The 19,427-nt window shown below is 40.1% G+C and overlaps 1 protein-coding gene across 2 annotated transcripts in view; it reads left to right on the top strand.

Moving 5' to 3' along the window:
• SUCLG1 (succinate-CoA ligase GDP/ADP-forming subunit alpha) overlaps nt 1-19,427 on the top strand; it is a 38,008-nt gene that overhangs the window by 14,775 nt on the left and 3,806 nt on the right. For both annotated transcript variants that reach the window (XM_008515967.2, XM_008515968.2), the window contains 5 exons: nt 1,293-1,409; nt 4,467-4,679; nt 4,823-4,880; nt 13,415-13,498; nt 15,445-15,596. In XM_008515967.2, the coding sequence (XP_008514189.1) occupies nt 1,293-1,409; nt 4,467-4,679; nt 4,823-4,880; nt 13,415-13,498; nt 15,445-15,596 (624 nt within the window). The remainder of the gene's footprint in view (nt 1-1,292; nt 1,410-4,466; nt 4,680-4,822; nt 4,881-13,414; nt 13,499-15,444; nt 15,597-19,427) is intronic.

Raw genomic sequence — 19,427 nt, forward strand, 5'->3', positions numbered from 1 at the left:
GAATTGCAGGATGCTGGCTGGGCAGCATTAAAGGCTCACTTAAGGGTAGTGATCATTGAAAGTAGGACAAGTTAGCGTGGTTTTATTTTTTCTTTAGCTACTGTTTGGCTGTGCGTGTGCAGTCTTAGAGGAGGTGGAGAATTGGTTTTTAACCAAGGTTGTGATTTTGCCAGATGTGTAAGTTGAAGTGAGATAGAGCCAAGGTTGTATATATATAATGATGGGCCATGAGCATTTGAGAAACTGAAAGAAGTACAAAGTGGTTGGAGCTTAATTAAGGTAAAAATGCTGCAAGATGAGGCTAGTGAAGTGGGTAGGGAGGGCCCAGAGATCTATTAAGGATTTAGGACTTTATTCTAAGAGCAAGGGAAACCTTTGAATGGTTTTAAACAAGAAGGTGCTTTGATCTGATTTATGTATTTTTAAACAGATTATTGTGGCTTTTGTGTGAGAAAAAGAGTAGAGGAAGGGTAGAGAGAACAAGGAATGACCTGTTTGAAGCTGTTATCCTAGTAGTATGGCTGAGAGGTGACAGTGACTGAGACTAGGGTGAAGTCATTGGAACTGGAAAAAATATGGATAGATTCAAGATATATTCAGGAAGTAGATTTAATTAAAAAAAGAGAGTCAAGAGTGAAAAAAACAAAAACAAAAACAAAAAAATGATGGACTGTGGGTTTTAAACTGAGTAAAGCGGGATGTGATGACGTCAGGAGTTGAGGAACAGTGAAAAGGAGGTATTCTTTTAAGTAAATACCAGGGTGTTTCTGATCATCAGCCAAATTTGAAAACGGAATAAAAAGAGATCTCCTTTTTTATTTTTAATTTTTAATTTTTTTTTTTTTTGAGGAAGATTAGCCCTGAGCTAACGTCTGCTGCCAATCTTCCCCTTTGTGCTGAGGAAGATTGGCCCTGAGCTAACATCTGTGCCCATCTTCCTCTGCTTTATGTGTGGGACACCTGCCACAGCATGGCTGGATGAGCGGTGCTTAGGTCCACACTTGGGATCTGAACCTACAAACTCTGGGCCACCAAATCAGAGTGCGCGAACTTAACCACTGCACCACTGGGCCAGCCCCGAGATCTCCTTTTTTAAAAAACAGTTATTTTGGCTTTGCAGAGGCCTGTTTACTAAGCTGTGTTTACTAAGTTGTTGAGAATACTTGGATATATCTTACTGTTACACTCTGGGAAATGGTTAACCTGTTTGCTTTGCTTTTCCAAGTTGGTGAAGATTCCATTCAGGCTTCCCAGCCTGCCTTTTCTCATGAGTCTTGTGCTTTTCCCCTCAGGGCACCTTTCATAGCCAGCAGGCATTGGAATATGGCACCCAACTAGTTGGAGGAACCACTCCAGGGAAAGGAGGCAAGACGCATCTGGGCTTACCGGTCTTTAATACTGTGAAGGAGGTAATTAATGGTGCTGGGTTTGGTAAGAAAAGAAAAGCAGAGGAAGAGCAAGCTTACTTTGGTTAGAGATCTTAATTGTGTCCCTTTTGGGAGAGTCACTTGCTATTTTAAAATCCAATAATCTAGAGAAATTTGAATCACAATAAAAACCAATGTGTTCACTTTAGTCACATAGGCGCTGGATGTTTTCTCCAGGGCCTGTGTCACTTTGGTTTATAGGCCTGTATCAGTTCGTAAGGGAAGAAGTGAGTGGCTTGGCTTCCATTTGGCTTATTATCTTTTCCTTACTCCTCGTTCTTCCAGGATGTTAGTAGTGAGCACGTCAGCATGCCCCCAACACTTACTGAGAATGGACTCTTTGCCAGGCACTTCCTATACATGCCTCATTCAGGCCTCACCACAGCCCTCTGAAGTAGGTGCTGCTGTCAGCCCCATTTTAAAGACCAGGATCCTATGGGTGCAGAGAGGTGAAGGGTCCTGCGTGTGGTCTCATAGCTGCTGAGTGGCAGCCTTAGCAGGGCTCAGAGTAAGTAGTGTGGTGTTCCTTTGTGAAAGAACTGAGCTGTAGAGTCAGATGGACAAATCAGAGTCCTAGTCTCTTCCCCAAATTGCTGATTTCTTAATACTTTTAAAATGATTTTAAACTAAACTTTAGTTCTTTGTTACAAAACTAAAATGTGCTGATTGTAAAAATTCAGATAAGATAAAAGTATGTAAAATTAAATTTTATAGTGTTTTCCATGTCTCAGATTTTGCCTTTATAGAAAGCTTATTTAAACTCAGTGTAAATACTGGGGGTATTCTTTCATTCTCTTTCTACACTTATAGGAATATATACAGAAATAATAGTATTATAAAAAAAACTATAGTACAAATTCTTGGCTATTTAATAAAAAAATCTAGGAAATAAACTTAGTACTTGGGATTGCTGTATTGGTAATAAAAAATGTATCCCTCCCCCCTTCATAAACATGCTTTTAAGGCGTGTTTTAAAGTATTGCATTTTTTAAAGTACAAATTTATAAACTTAATCTCTCTTTGGAATACTAACTTCAAATTGAAGTTAATTTGTATTCTTAACCCTAAACTGTAGGAAAAAAACTCTCATTCAAATTTGGAATTTTCATTTTATGTTAAACTTGAGAATAGGGTCTGCTACATGTGTGTCTGTGTGTTTAAGTGTACTGTATTTGAAAAGTTAAAAAAGTCAAAAAATTGTACGTCCTGTAGAAGAATCATTTAAAATCTTTTTGCTTTAAATTTTTGCTTTTTGTCTTTTTTTCCCTTCTAAATTCTCTTGTGGCTGACTTCATGACCACAACGTATAGAGAGAAACTGTTTTCTTAATTCCCTTAGGGAGATTTGACTTTTGTCATAAGTCTTTCTGCTTTCTTTTAAAGAAAGTTTTTGTTCCTAAGCAATTCATTTATTATTCATTGTGATACAAATAGATAATGACATTTGGGATATTCTGTAAGTTCTTTGACAGATACTGTATTTCTCACCTGTTCAGCTGTTACAAAGAGCTTTCTAAATGGGTAGGATGGATACCTTTCATCCAGTGTTATTTGTCAGCACAGACCCTGTTGTCACAGTCTAGCTTGTAACAGTATTTGTATCCTTAAGAGGTAGAAGGCTGTGGGGTATATTTTCCATAAAATACCTACATGCCTGTGATCTAACTTCTTTTGACAAGCTAGTTTTAATTCTTTTGTAACCCCTTCTCTGTTACTACCATGAACAAAGTTTTTAAAAAATTATTTTTAACCCCTGGCATCATTTTTGGATGATCTGTCAGCATCTTTTGACTTTGCTCTTGTGTTGCTGTCAACGTACCTTTTTTTATTAGGGATGCAGTAGAGAAAGCTCCTCCCTCTGGGGATGTGGAGAATCATTCAGGGATGATTCTCGAAGACACTGTTTTTTGCTTCTGTCCCTTCTATTGCAGCTGTATGTTCTTTCCCTTGGTATTCGTATCTGTTGTAAAATCCCAGGGCACAACTTTACAAAAGGTTTTGATTTATATCTTGATTAAGTTACATTTTTGCATTTGTAGGGAGGTAGCCTGCTATAACTGAAAAGAATGGACACTTTGGAATTAGATATACCTGGCTTTGAATCTTGGCTCTGCCACTTCCTAGCTATGTAACCTCATCCAAGTTACTTAATATCTCTTGGTGTCAGCATCTTGATTTGTGGACGAGGATGCTAAGCATGCAGGGTTGTGGTGAAGCCTTAACTGAGACCTATATAGAGCCCTCTCACAAAGTAGATGCTGCCACTCTTGAAGAGTCACAGATTACTGACAATCTCTGTCTTCAGGGAGCTTCCATTACACTAGAAGAGACATGGCCACACGTGGAGGAAGGATACATCTGTGTTGATATATGTAGAGAGTAGTATTTAAAGACCACACAGAGAACACCGGCCAAATTGCTGGTCTTTAAGTGCTTTGCATTGTGAGGGGCAGTGTGGAGTGGACCCTAATGCTTACTTGACCCACATTCTTATTCTATGGCCATTTATGCACGTGTGTTTTAGATTATTTCTAATCAATGTACATTTAGAGTAAAAATTTGTCAGTTAAAAAAACTACTTCATTTTTGCTGTCTCTTGATAATATTTGTGAAATGTGATGTGTGTTTAAACAGATGTTTGAGAGCCAAGTTCTGAGGCTCGGGGGCTCACTCGTTCTTTTTGTCCTCGGGACGTGCAGGGTCTTTGGTACCGAATGGGTGATACAGTGTCTTGCGGAACATCAAAAATAAAGATAGCCACAGGAATGAGGGGACACAAACGCACATCCGTTAGTGCTTTCAGTGGGATGTCACAGAATCTTTCAGTTCAGAGGGGCGTCCCAAGGGGCAGAGAGGATGGGCTTGATTCTGATCTTTTCTGACGGCGTACTGAACTTGTTAATGGGAAGAATGAAGACATCCGATGTCTCCTGGGGCTCCTCCCTGGGCCCCAGGACGTTATTAAAATCATGGTATTGAATTTACTTTACAATGTTTATGACTTAACCGATAATAAAGTGCTTCATGGTTAATGTTTCAGGCCAAAGAACAGACGGGAGCGACGGCTTCTGTCATTTATGTCCCTCCTCCTTTTGCTGCTGCTGCCATTAATGAAGCTATCGAGGCGGAAGTGTCCTTGGTCGTGTGCATCACTGAAGGTATCCCACAGCAGGACATGGTGCGGGTCAAGCACAGACTGCTGCGCCAGGGAAAGACGAGGCTGATCGGGCCGAACTGCCCTGGAGTCATCAATGTGAGTGTGAAAAATAAAAATAAGCCTGGATTTGGCTTCTCACAAGGCCAACTAGCTTTGAATCAGTCCAAGTGTATTTGTTTGTATAACTTAGGAGTTACAGTTTTTTTTCACTCTTCTGAAACTGATTTTCTTTCCTTCAGCCTGGAGAATGCAAAATTGGTATCATGCCTGGCCATATTCACAAGAAAGGAAGAGTGGGTGAGTATGTTTCTTATAGTTTTAAAAAAAATTCTTTGCCCTAAGCTCAAACTCACAAAGAGAATTTGTGACTGTGCAAATCAAATTCATTTTAATTAATTTAACTTTAGTAGAATTTACCAGAAAGTTTTATAGTGAATCAGTTGTATACCCTGAATTGAATGAGTTTGAGAAACTAATAATTCTACAGAATCAATGAAAATATTTTGGGGATTTTTCAAGGTTCTTTGCCTTCTCAGCACACTGGATTCTTCCATGTATTTGTATGTATTAATAGTTAATTTTATTTTATCGCTAAGTAATATTCTATTGTATGATTGTACCACAATTTGTCCATTCTCCCATTGATGAACGTTTGGGTTGTTTCCAGGTTTGAGCCATTATGAATAAAGCTAAGGTGAACTTTTGTGTAGAGATCTTTTTGTGGACACATTTTCATTTTGCTTGGGTAAAATACCTAGGAATGGAATTGCTAAGTCATGGGCTCAAAGTATGTTCAACTTTTTAAGAACTTGCCAGATAGCCCTGCAAAGTGGCTATACATTCTACATTCCCACCATCAATGTATGAGTGTTCCAGTTGTTCCCCATCTTCACAAACATTTATTATTGTCAGTCTTTAATTTTAGCCGTTCTACTGGGAGTGAAATGATGCCTCATTATGGTTTTAATTTGAGTTTCCCTGATGACTAATGATGTCATGTGCTTATTGGCCATTTATGTATCTTCCTTTGTGAACTATCTTTTAGGTTTTTTGCACATTATTTTTTATTGGATTGTCTTTTTTAGATAATTTTTAATGTAATTGTTGATTATTGGAGGTTCTATAAATATTCTAGATGTCAGTCCTTTGTGAGATATATGTGCTGTGAATATTTTTATTGTTAGTCTTTTGTGTCCTATCCTAAAATTACTTTGCCCTCTTGGACATCACAAATTTTTTCAAAATGTTTTGGGGAAATTGCAGTGCTACTTGTTTAATGCCTTGAGGAAATAACCAAATTAACATTTCAAAGTTAGCCCTTTATGCCAGTTTTTAGACTCCTCACACCTAACTCTCAGTAAGCTACAGTTTCTCCACAATAATAGATGGTTACAGTATTTTCTCTATCTATAAACCATGTCTGTTAATACAAGTAAGAATAACCAACATCGTGGGTGAATGTCACTTGTGTAGTTTACAGGACTGGGTTAAAGGTCATGATTTGTCTTTATTACTAATGTCTCTTAGAGCTGTCAGCCCTGCTGCCAATAGCCTACTCACCAAGTTCTCTTATGAGGGAAGTTACAGGGAGTTCCACGGATCATCTGAGTTCTAGTGGGGGCCTGACCACGTAGTCACTGATGCTCTTGTATGTATTTGAGTCCTCTTTATCCTCTTTGGTCTGCTTTGAATGACTATTGCTGTAGACCTGAGCTTGGCATGGAAGAAGGAGTGTCCTGTGCTGAGTTGCTTTCTGATTACCACTGTGCTTTCTAAGGTGCCCATAAACCACAAAAACAAAAGACTAAGAGAAGTTCAGGGAAGGCCTTGACCTTGGTTCTCTAAATGGCCATAACACATTGATGAGGCAATCCTCTGGGAGACTGCTTTTAATTCCTTTGAAAAAGGACTTAAAGTTTCACGTAAAAGAAATACATGACACTACAAGATTTTTCAGGAGGTGAGGGAGAAAGGATGATTATTTGTACTAACTATTACTATTTTGAAACCAGTACTGATAGTCTCAGGAGCCTCAGTGACTTCAAATGCTTAAGCTAAGAGTTTAGGGAAAGGGAGGAATTTCAGTCCCTTGGATATTTCTGAATGGGGCATAATACGATAGCAGTAAAATCGTATAGTGGCTTTCTAGTTTGTGTTAATGACAGCTAATAATACTAATATATCAGCTAATTAAATGTTATCGGATTACAAATTGATATTTAGTTGCACCATGTTTTTTGTTTCTCTTATGATAGACTTTTTGTTTTTGCTCTGAACCACACATGCCATACTTGACCCCTCCATCCTTTTTTAAAAATCTGTTTGAATTAAACTTTTTAGAGTTTCAATCTTTTTGGTGAAGTACTCCTTCTGTTCATTAATTTTATTCCTGAGCTTGTTGAATTGTCTTTCTGAGTTTTCTTGTAACTTGTTGAGTTTCTTCATGACAGCTATTTTGAATTCTCTGTCAGATTGCAATCTTCTGTGACTTGAAGTTTGGTTTCTGGAGAGTTGTCATTTTATTTCTGTTCTACAGTATTTTATGAAGAATGGTGCTTGATGAGTTGATCCTCAGCGGCGCATTGGGGGTAGTAAACTTCTTTCTTATTTGAGTAAAGCTTTGATTACTTTGGTTCTGAGCTGCTTCTCATTGTATTTAAGAGCCTGCACTTTCCACCTTCCACTGCCTCTGCCATTGGTGTCATCAGTGCCCTCCTTCTGCTGCTTCTGCCTCCGAGGTTGCTGGTGCCTTGCTGCTTATGATGTTGCTACAGTCTCAGGTGTTGCCACCAGGGTCACTAGGCTGCGAGCATTTGTGTTGCTTCTGGAGTTGCCTGGGTCTGGCGTTCCCCAACTGGCTCTTTGCAGGCTCTCCATGGATTCAGGTGCTGCTGCCCTGTGCACCACCTGTGCTACTCCTCCCAGGTTGTCTGGGGGTGCTGGCAGCACGGGTGTTTTCTGAAGGATCAGGTCGAAGGCACCACCCACCACCACTGGGGGAGGGGCAGGGGCTAAGCCATGAGTACCTTTACTGCTCTTGCAGCCTCTGGTTGCTGGCGCTGGTGTGCTTTTTGAACCCTCCAGTCAGGATACCACTGCTCCCACTGAAGGTGTCTACATTTTGGATTACTGCTACCAGGGGTGGGGGAGGGCTGCTCCTCTAGTTCCATTGCCTCCTGGGGCTCCAGTCCACCAATGTATGGATGCATGCATCTCTCAGGCGTTCTGGTGCTGTGCAGGGAGTCTTTTGGTGGTCATGGATATCCTACTAGTTGTAACTTAGAGAGGAGAGACAAAGGGAACAACTCACTCCTCCATGATGCTGATGTCACTCCTAAACTTTTTATATTCAGATAATTTTAATTCACATGTAATTGTAAAAAATAATACAGATCTCCTCATACTATTTATTCAGTTACCCCCAATGGTAACATCTTATAAAACTATAATACAATGTCACAGTGAAGATATAGACATTGACACAGTTAAGATACAAATTTTTCCATCACCACAGGGATCCCTCATGTTGCCCTTTTATAGTTACACTCACTTCCCTCCTGCTCCCACTCCCTTCTTAATCCTTGGCAACTAATAATCTGTCCTGTGTTTCTAAAGTTTTGTAATTTCAGGAATGCTATATAAATGGAATCAGGCAGAATGTTGCCTTTTGGGATTGGCTGTTTATACTCAGCATAATTCTCTGGAGATTCATCCAGGTGGTTGTATTAATAGTTTGTTCCTTTTATTGCGGAGTAGTATTCAGTGGTATGAATGTACCACATTCACCTGTTGAAAGATATCTGGGTTGTTTCCAGTTTGGGGTTATTACAAGTAAAGCTGCTATCAACAGTTGTCTACTAGGTTTTGTATGAACGTAAGTCTTCATTTCTTTGGGATGAATGCCCAGGAATGCAGTTGATGGTTTGTATGGTAGTTTCATGTTAGTTTTTTAAGAAACCACCAAACTGCTATCCAATGTGGCTGTACCGTTTTACAGTTCCATCATCAATGTGTGTGATTCAGTTTCTCCACATCCTTGTCAGCGTTTGTGATCTCACTTTTTATGTGTGGCCATTCTGATAAGTGTTCAGTGATATCCCATTGTGGTTTTAATTTACATTTCCCTAATGCTTAGTGATATTGAATGTCTTTTCATGTAGTTGTCATCTGTGTATGTTCTTCAGTGAAATGTCTCTTCATGTTTTTTTTGCCCATGTTCTAATTGGATTATTTGCTTTTTTACTGTTGAGTTTTGAGAGTTCTTTATATATTCCACATACTAGTACTTTGTTGGATATGTGATTTCCAAATATTTTCTCCCTCTCTGTAGCTTGTGTTTTCATGCTCTCTTAGCAGCATCTTTCAGAGAGCAAAAGTTTTTAGTTTTTGATGAAGTCTAATTTATCAATTTTCTCTTACATGAAGTGTGCTTTTGATATCAAGTGTAAGAACACTCTGCCTAGCCTTATGTCCCTATTTTTTTTCCTGAAAGTTTTATAGTTTTACAATTGAAATCCACGATCTAATTTCAGTTAATGTTTTTTGTAAGATGTGAGAGTTAGATCAAAGTTCTTTTCTCTTCTTTTTTTTTTGCTTGTGGATGTCTAATTGCACTGGCACCATTTGTTGCAAATATCATCTTTCTTCCATTAAGTTGCTTTTGCATTTTGTCAAAAATCAGTAGGCATTTTGTGTTGGTTTATTTCTGGGATCTCTTTTCTGTTCCATTGACTTTTGTGCCTTTTCTTCCACCAGTACCATACAGTCTTGATTACTGTAGCTCTTAAGCCTTGAAATTGGGTAGATTGATTCCTTGCACTTCATTCTTTTTCAAATTACTTTAGCTATTCTAGTTCCTTTACTTTTCCATATAATTTTTAGAATGATCTTGTCTATATCTACAAAAACTCTTGCTGCACTTTTGATAGCAATTGTGTTAAATCTGTACGTCAGTCTGGAGTGAATGGACATCTTTACTCTGTTGAATCTTCCAATCCATGAACATGGTATATCTCTACATTTATTTAGATTGCCTTTGATTTCTTTCATCAGCGTTGTGTAGTTTTTAGCATACAAGCCCTGTACTTGCTTTGTTAGATTTACACTTAATTATTTCTTTTTTTTAAAAGAAATTGTAAATTTTGTTGTATTTTAATTTTGGTCTCAGTGTGTTGTTCATGGCTAATTATGGAAATACAGCTGATTTTTGTATGTTTGTCTTGTATCCTGCAATGTTGCTGAACTCACTAGGAGTTCCTTGGTAGATTCCTTCGCATTTTCTCTGTCGACAATTAAGTTCTCTGCAAATAAGGACAGTTTGATTTCTTCTTAAGAAAACTTGAGAAACGTCTATTGTATCTATCCATAGCTTTGCTTACTGTGTTCTTCCTTCCTGGTATTCCAAGGTTCCTTCTTTTAGCATTCCTTTCTGCTTAGAGAACTTCCATTAGCCATTCTTTTGTGATAGATCTGTTTGGCAACAAATTCTTTACCTTTCCTTCATCTGAGAATGTCCTTATTTCCCCTTTATTTCTAAAGCATGGGTTTACTGGGTATAGGATTCAGCATTGACAGTTCTTTTCTTTTAGCATTTAAAAAATGTTGTTCAACTTCTTGTTTCCATGGTTTTTCTGATGAAGAAGCTGATGACATTTGAATTGTTTTTCCTATGTAGGTAAGGGGTTGTTTCTCTCTTGCTGCTTTAAAGATTTTTTTGTCTTTAGTTTTCTAAAGTTTATGGTGAATTTTGGTGTGAATTTCTTTGAGTTTCTCCTGTTCAGGATTTGTTCACCTTCTTGAATATGTAGATTTAAGTCTCTTGCCAAGTTTTGAATTTTGTAAGACTTTATTTCCTCAAGTACTTTTTCAGCCCTATGCTCTTTTTTTCTCTCCTTCTAGTACTCTGGTAGCACAAATATTTGATCTTCTGTTATAGTTCCATAGGTCCCTGAAGCTCTGTTCATTGTTTTTCCCCATTCTGTTTTCTCTCTGCCATTCAGACTGGGTAATTTTCATTGTTCTTTCATTTCACTGATTCTTCTCTCCTCTCCATTATGCTATTGAGCACATCCATTGCACTTTTAGCTTTGGTTATTGTATTTTTCAGTTCTACACTTTCCATTTGGTTGCTCTTTATATCTTCTCTTTTTTTTGGTGAGGAAGATTGGCCCTGAGCTACCATCCATTGCCAACCTTCCTCTTTTTGCTTGAGGAAGATTGTCGCTGAACTAACATCTGTGCCAATCTTCCTCTATTTTTTATGTGGGGTGCCACCACGGGGTGGCTTGACAAGCGGTGCTAGGTCCACACCTGGGATTCGAACGTGTGAACCCTGGGCTGCTGAAGCAGAGTGTGTGAACTTAACCACTACACCACTGGGCTGGCCTCTATTCTATTTTTTTACTGAAATTTCGTATTTCTTTGATGAGGCCTTCTATTTTCTCATTTGTTTCAAGCATGTTCATAATTGTTAAACCATTTTTATCAAGGTTTCTTTAAAATCCTTGTTAGGTAACTCTAACATCCCCCTCATCTTGGTGTCAGCATCTATTGACTGCCTTTTTTCATTCAATTTGAGATCTTTTTTGTATGCAAATGATTTTTGATTGAAACCTGGATATTTTGAGTGTTATGTTATGAGACTGTCTTGTTTGGACCTTCTGTGTTGCTGCCTTTATTGACAGTGCTTCTGCAGGGATCGTACGGGGCAGTGCCTTGTTACTGCCTGGTGGAGGGAGACATCCAAGTTCCCTACTTGCCTCAGTTGACACCAGAGTGGGTGGGCTCCTTCTTACTGGAGATGATAGTTCCCACTCCCCACGTGATCTCCACTGACACTTCAGTGGGGGTGGACTTGTTCTTTTTGGGCAATAGTGCAAGTCCTGACTGTCCACTAGGTCTTCTCTGATACCATGCCACCAAGGAGATGGAGAGACGCCTCGTTACTGCCGGATGAGGATGGTCATCCAGGGTCCCCACGTGGTTTCCACTGACACTGTAGAAGTGGGCAGGGGTTTGTTACCAGCTTGTGTAGATGCAAGTCTTGGGTGCCTACTTGGCCTCTTTCACCATCCTGGCAGGCGTGTTGGGGTGTCTCATTAGAGCCTCATAAATGTAGAAGTCTAGGATTCCCTTTTGGCCTTTGCTCATGTGAGTGGAGGTGGAGCCACAGTTTTTGCTGTAGTGTTTGGTTGGTATGGAGTGGTTATTATCTAAAAGTTTTCTGTTTTGCTAGACTGTCCTTCTCTTGGTTCTTTTGCTAGAGAGAGCAGGCTTTTTTGGGGATGGAGGTGGATTCTGTGCCCTTATGTGTTTCTGGAATGTTGGCTTCTTTAGCTCCATATCTGGGAGAAATGAGGCAAAAGAAAACCCAGGGAACTCACTATTATGTCATTCCTTGAGTCTTGAGGTCCCTAACCACTCTGCCTTCTCTCCATCTTTAAGAGATTTCTTATATTTGTTTTATATATAATGCCCAGGGTTTTTGGTTGTACTTAGGAGGAAGAATAAAGTATCTGTGCTTTTTGGAAGCAGAACTATGCTTATGATAGATATTTTTAAGTGATAGTCTCTTTTACTATATATGCTTTGAGGATGGCAGGAGTACTCTCCCCCAAAAACATTGCTTTCATTACCTTCAGTGTATGCAGTTTGCACTTATATAATTTATACTTCATTTATCTAATTAAATGAAAGCCATTTAAAAGAATAACATTCTAGTGTTACTATTCACTGATCATTGTACTGACCCATCAAAAGACTAGAATAAATAAAACAGTTGTTCTTCACAGTAATCTAGGGTGTAGAGTGGACAGCTTGCAAATAACCGTATCATAGGAATCAGATAGTAGAGTGGGAAGGAGACTAGATAATTGCACACAAAGGTGTACAGCTGAGTGACTGACTCTACTTTGTTTGAAGGCTAAATATACCAAATAACACAGGTACATAGGCATTACCTGCCTACCCTTCTCAGTTATGAACAGTCCCACAGAGGAGGGACTGTGTAAGGAGAAAGGATGTAGATTGGAAGGAGGCTCTGAGAAAAGGGAAAACTAATGAACGAGACAGATGGGGATGCTGACAGCGGTTGTTTTTTGTCTTGAATCAGGATCCCATTAGTGAATGGTCTTAGAACTTTGGGAATTAGATTGTTTAAGTGGGTGGTTGTACTCCATTGAAGGATTTTCAGTTTTGACCCATTTGGTGAGTATTTTCTGAGCTCCTCCTGTGCCTGAACTGTACTCAATACTGGGAACGCAGGGGTGGGGAGAACAGTCCTTTTCCTGGCCTCCTGGAGGTTACAGTCTAAAGGAACACCGTCACCAAGAACCGTGAGCCCCACTGGTAGTCTCTTAGGGACCCGGATGGTGGGAGAACAGCGCTCACTTGAGCAGTCAGTGCGTGTCAGGATATAGCGAGCCTGACCATGAATTTATTTCCTAAACCAGGGTTATTAGCTGAAGATTAATACTTGACGTTGATGCCTTCTTTCTTTCCTTATGGACCTTTTCGTAGATTAATTCTTCCGTCTAACTCTGTGGCAGCAGTAGAAGGCCATTGTATGTGGAGGACTGTAGGTCTTTCTTACACTGCTTTTATAGTCATAAAATAACCCTAACTAATATATGCTTTCTTTCTCCTGTGTCTAACTTTTAAAACCTCCTTGATTTAATTTAAGCTTTTTCTTCTTCATCATTTGAAGATGTTGTTTATTTGGATAACAAATCGTGGAATGGATTTTGTATATAGTTGTACTTGTAATTTAGTTTACCATGTGATAGTCTATCATATGAATATAATCTAATATGTTTAAATTCTCTTCCTTTAAGGTATTGTGTCCAGATCTGGCACCCTGACTTATGAAGCCGTTCACCAAACTACACAAGTTGGATTGGGGCAGTCCTTGTGTGTTGGTGAGGAACTTTTGCTAAAATTATTTTATTGGAGTGCAGTATCTTCATTAAATAAGTACAATAATAATTATTGATATGATTATCTGCAAGAGATTTTGATACCATTTCATTAAAAAGATGTTATGATCTTGAATTGCCTTTGCTTAAATGTGAAGCTCTGCTGTGTATTTTCAAGATTCACGTCCAAGATTTGACTTCCGCGTTGCCGAACAAATGTCCTGGGCCATGTGGCTCCTGGAGAGCCTCGGTGCCTGAACACAGCACTTACTTTGCTTGTTGTGAAGAAATGGTCCTTCCTACTAGGACTTTTGTTACTATAATTACATCTTGCCATCATTATAAGCTATCGTTCAGTTACTGAATTCTTTGCCATTCATTATTTCATTCTTGAGGCAACCCTCTGAGGCACCTCTGAGCTGAAAAGTTGTCCCATTACAGCTTTATTGGAGAGAAAATCTGGCTTGAGGAAGGTTGAGCTCCCCAGAACCTCTGTTTTGCCACATCATACTGCCTCCCACTTTTAAAAGTAAAACAATTTCGACGTTTTAAAATAATCTTATTTGTTGCCAAAAGCCAGGCAAATTTCTCATTTTTATAAATAGTCCTTCAAATTTTTAGAAAACCTTTTAAAAACCTTTCAAAATAGCTTTTTATAATAAACAATTATAAAATATAACCCTGGAAAATTTTTATTAAGACTCGAATCCATAAAATGTTGTAAACATTCATTGAGTTTTTCTATGTGTAAAGCATGATCTTAGATACAAGATAACTTAGTGTGATGGAGAATAAGAAAAGGTTTTAAACAGAGTTGCCAACTCCATCTTTTCCAGCCTGTTGTTAATTTGTTAATTGAGAATAGTAATGCCATCTCACAGACAGGCTGGAAGAATTAGGAAATGGCAGGTCTAACATGTGCTAAGGCACAGTGCTTGACATGTGGTTGGCACTCAATAAATGCTGCTTCCCTTCCTCTACTTCGTTTTATAAGTCCCTGTCCCTCCCTGGGTCTTGTGTCTTAAAACCTGTGAGTGGTTCCTCTGTAAAGTGCCTCATCTAATAGTTACTTTGAGAAAAGAAATTCATTAAATGTTTATTCGAAGAAGATATTCTCATTCTTGCAACACAAACACAGATTTTCTTACAATGCTTATTTTTTTCAATTTTTTATTTTCTTTGTGAGGAAGATTGGCCCTGAGCTAGCGTGTGTTGCCAGTCTTCCTCTTTTTGCTCAAAGAAGATTGTCTCTGAGCTAACATCTGTGCTAGTCTTCCTCTATTTTGTATATGGGTCACTGCCACAGCATGGCTTGATGAGCAGTGTGTAGGTCTGTCTGTGCCTGGGATCCAAACCTGTAAGCCCCAGGCTGCCGAAGCAGAGAGCATGAACTTAACCACTACTCCACTGGGTTGGCCCACAATGCTTAAAGAGTTATCTAGCAATAATTTTGTGAGAGGGAAGAGACTTGATAAAGGAGCTAAGACAAAAAGAGGATTGTCTTTGTGAATTTCAGGAACCAACGGCCATTTGGCGTTTGTGTAATATGATAAGCAAAAATAAATGTAGCCTTTTGTGGGTCTTTTTTTTTTTTTTTTTTTTGGTGAGGAAGATTGGCCCTGAGCTAACATCTGTGCCAATCTTCCTCTGTTTTATGTGGGATGCCACCACAGCTTGGCATGACAAGCAGTGCTAGGACTATGCCTAGGATCTGAACCACCAAACTGTGGGCTGCTGCAGTGGAGCATGTGAACTTAACTGCTACACCGCCAGGCTGGCTCCCCTTTTGTGATTTTTAAATGTTAAATGCAAGAGTGATGATACGTTTCAAACTGTTGGTGAGAAGTGGGTAGACAAAATAAGAAACCACACAAAACAACCTTTCTTCCTAAATTTCATGGTTCATCCTTAAATTTTCAGCTGGTTTTGATATTCTTTGACTTTTTCAGGCATTGGAGGTGATCCTTTTAATGGAACAGATTTTATTGATTGCCTTGAAATCTTTCTGAATGATCCAGCCACAGAAGGCATCATATTGATTGGTGAAATTGGTGGTAATGCAGAAGAAAATGCTGCAGAATTTTTGAAGCAACATAATTCAGTAAGTTTGGGTTTAGAAAAATATGGCTCTTTGCTCTTGAATAATATCACAGGCTTATTTTAGAAGTTATTTTTGTTTTTTCAAAGATGAACTTTTTAAGGAAACGTAAAAGTTAAAATCAAACCTTTCTGAGCTGGGCCTTCGGTACAGCCGCTCAATAGACTTTGGACTCTTTGTGGGGTGATTCTCCTCCCGCTTTCCCACAGTGCCCTTCTCTACTCTGAGTCCTCCTCCCAGGCATCACCTCACGCTCTTGTGATAGGTGAGTTGGCCTGCTGAGTGGAGAACATTCAGGCCATCAGCCTGCAAGCCCTCACTTGACCTGCAGATTTACGGTTTCACCTGTCATTGCTGTTCTTTCGCCTGATCTCAGGGGTAAAGGTGTTCTCTCTTTTTTTCAAGGCTGACCTTTTAAAGATCCTATCGTTTCTACCCTTTCCCAGCGTCTCCTCTCCCTCCAGCTTCAGTCTTTCCTTGGAAAGCAGCACTTCCCCTCAGAGATCAAGTAGAAGAGCTTTGTTTTCTACATCCTATTGAGGGCTTTCCTTGCTGTCTCCACCGTAGAATTAAACGTAGTGAATAGTGTGCAGTCGTTTTGTAATTTCATTTAGCCTACGGGAATTAAGCTCTATTCCTGGGGTGGAGGAGAGAAGGAGCACAGTGACAGCTGAAGCAGCTTGGTGCCTGCCAGCCCCTGCAGTGAACGTGCTCTGGGCCTTGTGGCAAAGACCTGGGGGAAAATCTTGCGAATGATTTTCAGGGTTCCCCTGATCCTGGCCAGTGAGTGAAGAAGCATCTTCAGGAGGCCAGGCAAGAGGGAAGAGATAGCTTTCTCTCCATAATTGTGACAGAAGTTGAAGAGTCAGTGAACTGAATGCCACAGAAAAATAATGAAAACAGAGTTAAAGGAGCCAATATCATGTACAGGGTAGTATACAGAAAACAATGCAGATTTTGTGTGATTTGAGGCATTTTCAAGAGCTATTTTGAGTATACTGGATTTTCTTCTGGGCTGATTTTAAACTGATGTTCGTATAGGATGTGACTCAATCCTCACTTTCTGGATCTCTTTCCTTATTTTTTATTCACTCTCTAATCCTCAGCATGTGGCTTCTGTCTGCCACTTAAAAGTTGCATGACTTTGGGCATCTTAACCTCACTGTGCCTCAGTTTCCTCCTCGGCAAAATAGGTATACATTAGTGCCTGCTTCCTCGCGTTGCTGTAAGGACTGTGGAGTATAAATGACCTAGTAACATACAGCAGAGTTGCACCAGGGACGTAGTGAGCACTCTAACTGGGCTGTTTGCTCGCTGCTGCCGCTGCTGCTGTTGAAACTTACTCTCCTGATATTGGTTTGCAGAGGTCATCAGTGGCCTTGATTCATTCTTCATCTTCTCCATCCTCGTGGTTTTTCTTCCCTTTATCCTTCCCTGGATTTACTTTCTGTGCTTATTCCTCAAGTGTGAATGATTGTATATATAAACTACATTGTACTTCATGCAGTTTTCAAGGCACAAACCTCAGAACCATCTTTTATTTCTCTCTCATCCCCTGCTTCCACTCAGTTAGCAAGATCTGTCTCTGAGATCTCAGTAGTGTATTGAGATTCAGAGCGTTGTCTGTAATTAGTCCCTCTGCTGTGGTTCAGGCCCTGGGCCATGTTGGTTGTTTCTTCCTGACATCTCTTCTCCTTTCCTTCAACCACCCCACCTTCTCTCCCAGGCTACCCAAATTATCTGCCATTCTGAAACACATACATCAGTGCCTCATGCTCCCTGGTTTTAAACCATTACAGTTGCTCATTACACGTAGAATAAAGGCCAACTTAGCATCGTGTTCCAGTCCTGGCACACCACCCTAACCTTCCTTTTCAGATCCCTGTCACCCCTGACACGCCAGTTGTTTTCGTTCTCGCTTGCCTTTGCTTGTTCCTCTGCAGGGCGTGCTTCATACCTGCCTCTCACTCCACACTAGATTCCAGCAGGGACCTGGTATCCTTGATGCCCGGCCCCGTCCCCTGGCACAGTAGGCACCAATAAATGTCCAATAAGTGAAAGAATAAAGTAGATTGTTAGGAGATTGGAGTAAAATGTTATTAGAGTCTCATGAATTCAAAGAAGTTGTAAAGTTTGAAATTTAAGTAAAAATGGACTTCATTTTGGGAAAAAAAAAGAGTTATGTTAAGATAACATTACACTGTATGAGAGTGAATTTTAAAATGTATTTAGGCTGAATTCTGAATCCTTGAATAGCTTAGGATTTAATGGGAAAAACTAAACATACGCATTTTGTTTCACTTGGCACATGTTTTCCTATTCCTCGTTAGTTCTTCTGGAAGTAGTTTTTATTGAGGACCCACTGTGTACAAGATTCTAGGTTGAGCAGTTCAGGTGACATATTATACAAAGCACTTAGCATGAGACCTGGCACAGAGTGAACGCGCAGGGATGTTATCTGCTGCTGCAGCTACTCTTACTATCCTTACTGTGACAATAATTATCTGCGGAAGTGGTGGTGTTTAACCTTTATCCTCACCCTTTGAGTAAGATGTCTTTGTCCTTCTATTCTGAGTGAGGAAACTGGCACAGGGAGGTTAGTAACTACTCAGTGGTGGGCATACATCAATGGACCAGCAGTGGAGTTCATCCTTGGGGCTGCCTGGCTTCTCCGTTACACCGTGGAGGAGCGGAAGTCAGACTGCAGGGGTTAAGGGCAGGAGTCGGCAGTCCTGGGCATCTGCTCAGACTGTACTGATACCAGCCTAACTGGGCTTTCTGCTTTTAGGCTTTCACACTTGTTCTCTCTCTGTCTCTATATCCTATTTTCAGACCGCACTTCCCCAGAGTCTTTTCATTATATTTTCCTCTGCTTAAAAATCTCAAGCGACTCTTCACTGTTAATAGGACAGACTGTAAATTTGTCAGACATTCTAGGTTCACCATAATCTTGTTCCTTTCTAGTGCACTAGTCCCACTATTTGAGTATGGGGACAGGGATCAAGTGGAAATTAGTGCCACTCAAATATGAGATGTTGTTACCCTCCACAAGCCCACAGTGAATGAATGAATGACTTGTGGAGTCTTTGCTTTTTAATTCTCCACTGCAGTAGGTGTTGGGCTCACCGAAATAAGTGAGGAGGACCTAGTCCCTGTGTTCAGGGATTCATAGTTTAGGAGGGGAAGTGAGTTACAGCCCTGTACTGAGGTGACGGTAGGGATGCGTCAAAGGCACAGCGGGGGTCCCTGAACAGAAGATGGTCAGCTGTAGGGGGATTTGTGGAGAGCGTGGGAAGAAGAGTCAGAAAGGCCCATGGGGGAGAAGGAGGCTCAAGCCAGGTCTTAGAAGGTAAGTAGAAATTTGCCAGGTATCCAAGGAAGGGGGAGAACATTCTTCGCGGGGGAACAGAGGCAGAGCATTCCAGTCTGGAGTTACTGGAAGAAAAGGTGAGGGAAGAATGAGGGTAGCCGGGGCTGGAGTGAGCAGGGTCAGACCACGCCGACCCTGGCACGCTGGCACCCGAGCCCGACAGGGTAGTGGAAGCAAACTGTGCTAGCAGTCATTCACCACCGTGTACTCACAGGGGGAAAACCAAAAAAAAAGAAAGGCCAATTTCGTTTAAGAATGTCCTTGATGAAGCAGTAAAAATTATTAATTTTATTAAATCTTGACTCTTGTCAGTATTTTGTGGTAAAATGGAAAGTAAAGCACTTTCCACATTGAGTTGTGAGCTGAACTAGCTGCTTTTTTTCCTGGAACACCGCTTTTATTTGAATGATTGACAGAGAAACTGGTTATTCAGATTTGAGTATTTGGCAGACCTTTTCTCAATA

The sequence above is a fragment of the Equus przewalskii genome, chromosome 14 (assembly GCF_037783145.1).
Source record: "Equus przewalskii isolate Varuska chromosome 14, EquPr2, whole genome shotgun sequence".
NCBI classification, from domain to species: Eukaryota; Metazoa; Chordata; class Mammalia; order Perissodactyla; family Equidae; genus Equus; species Equus przewalskii.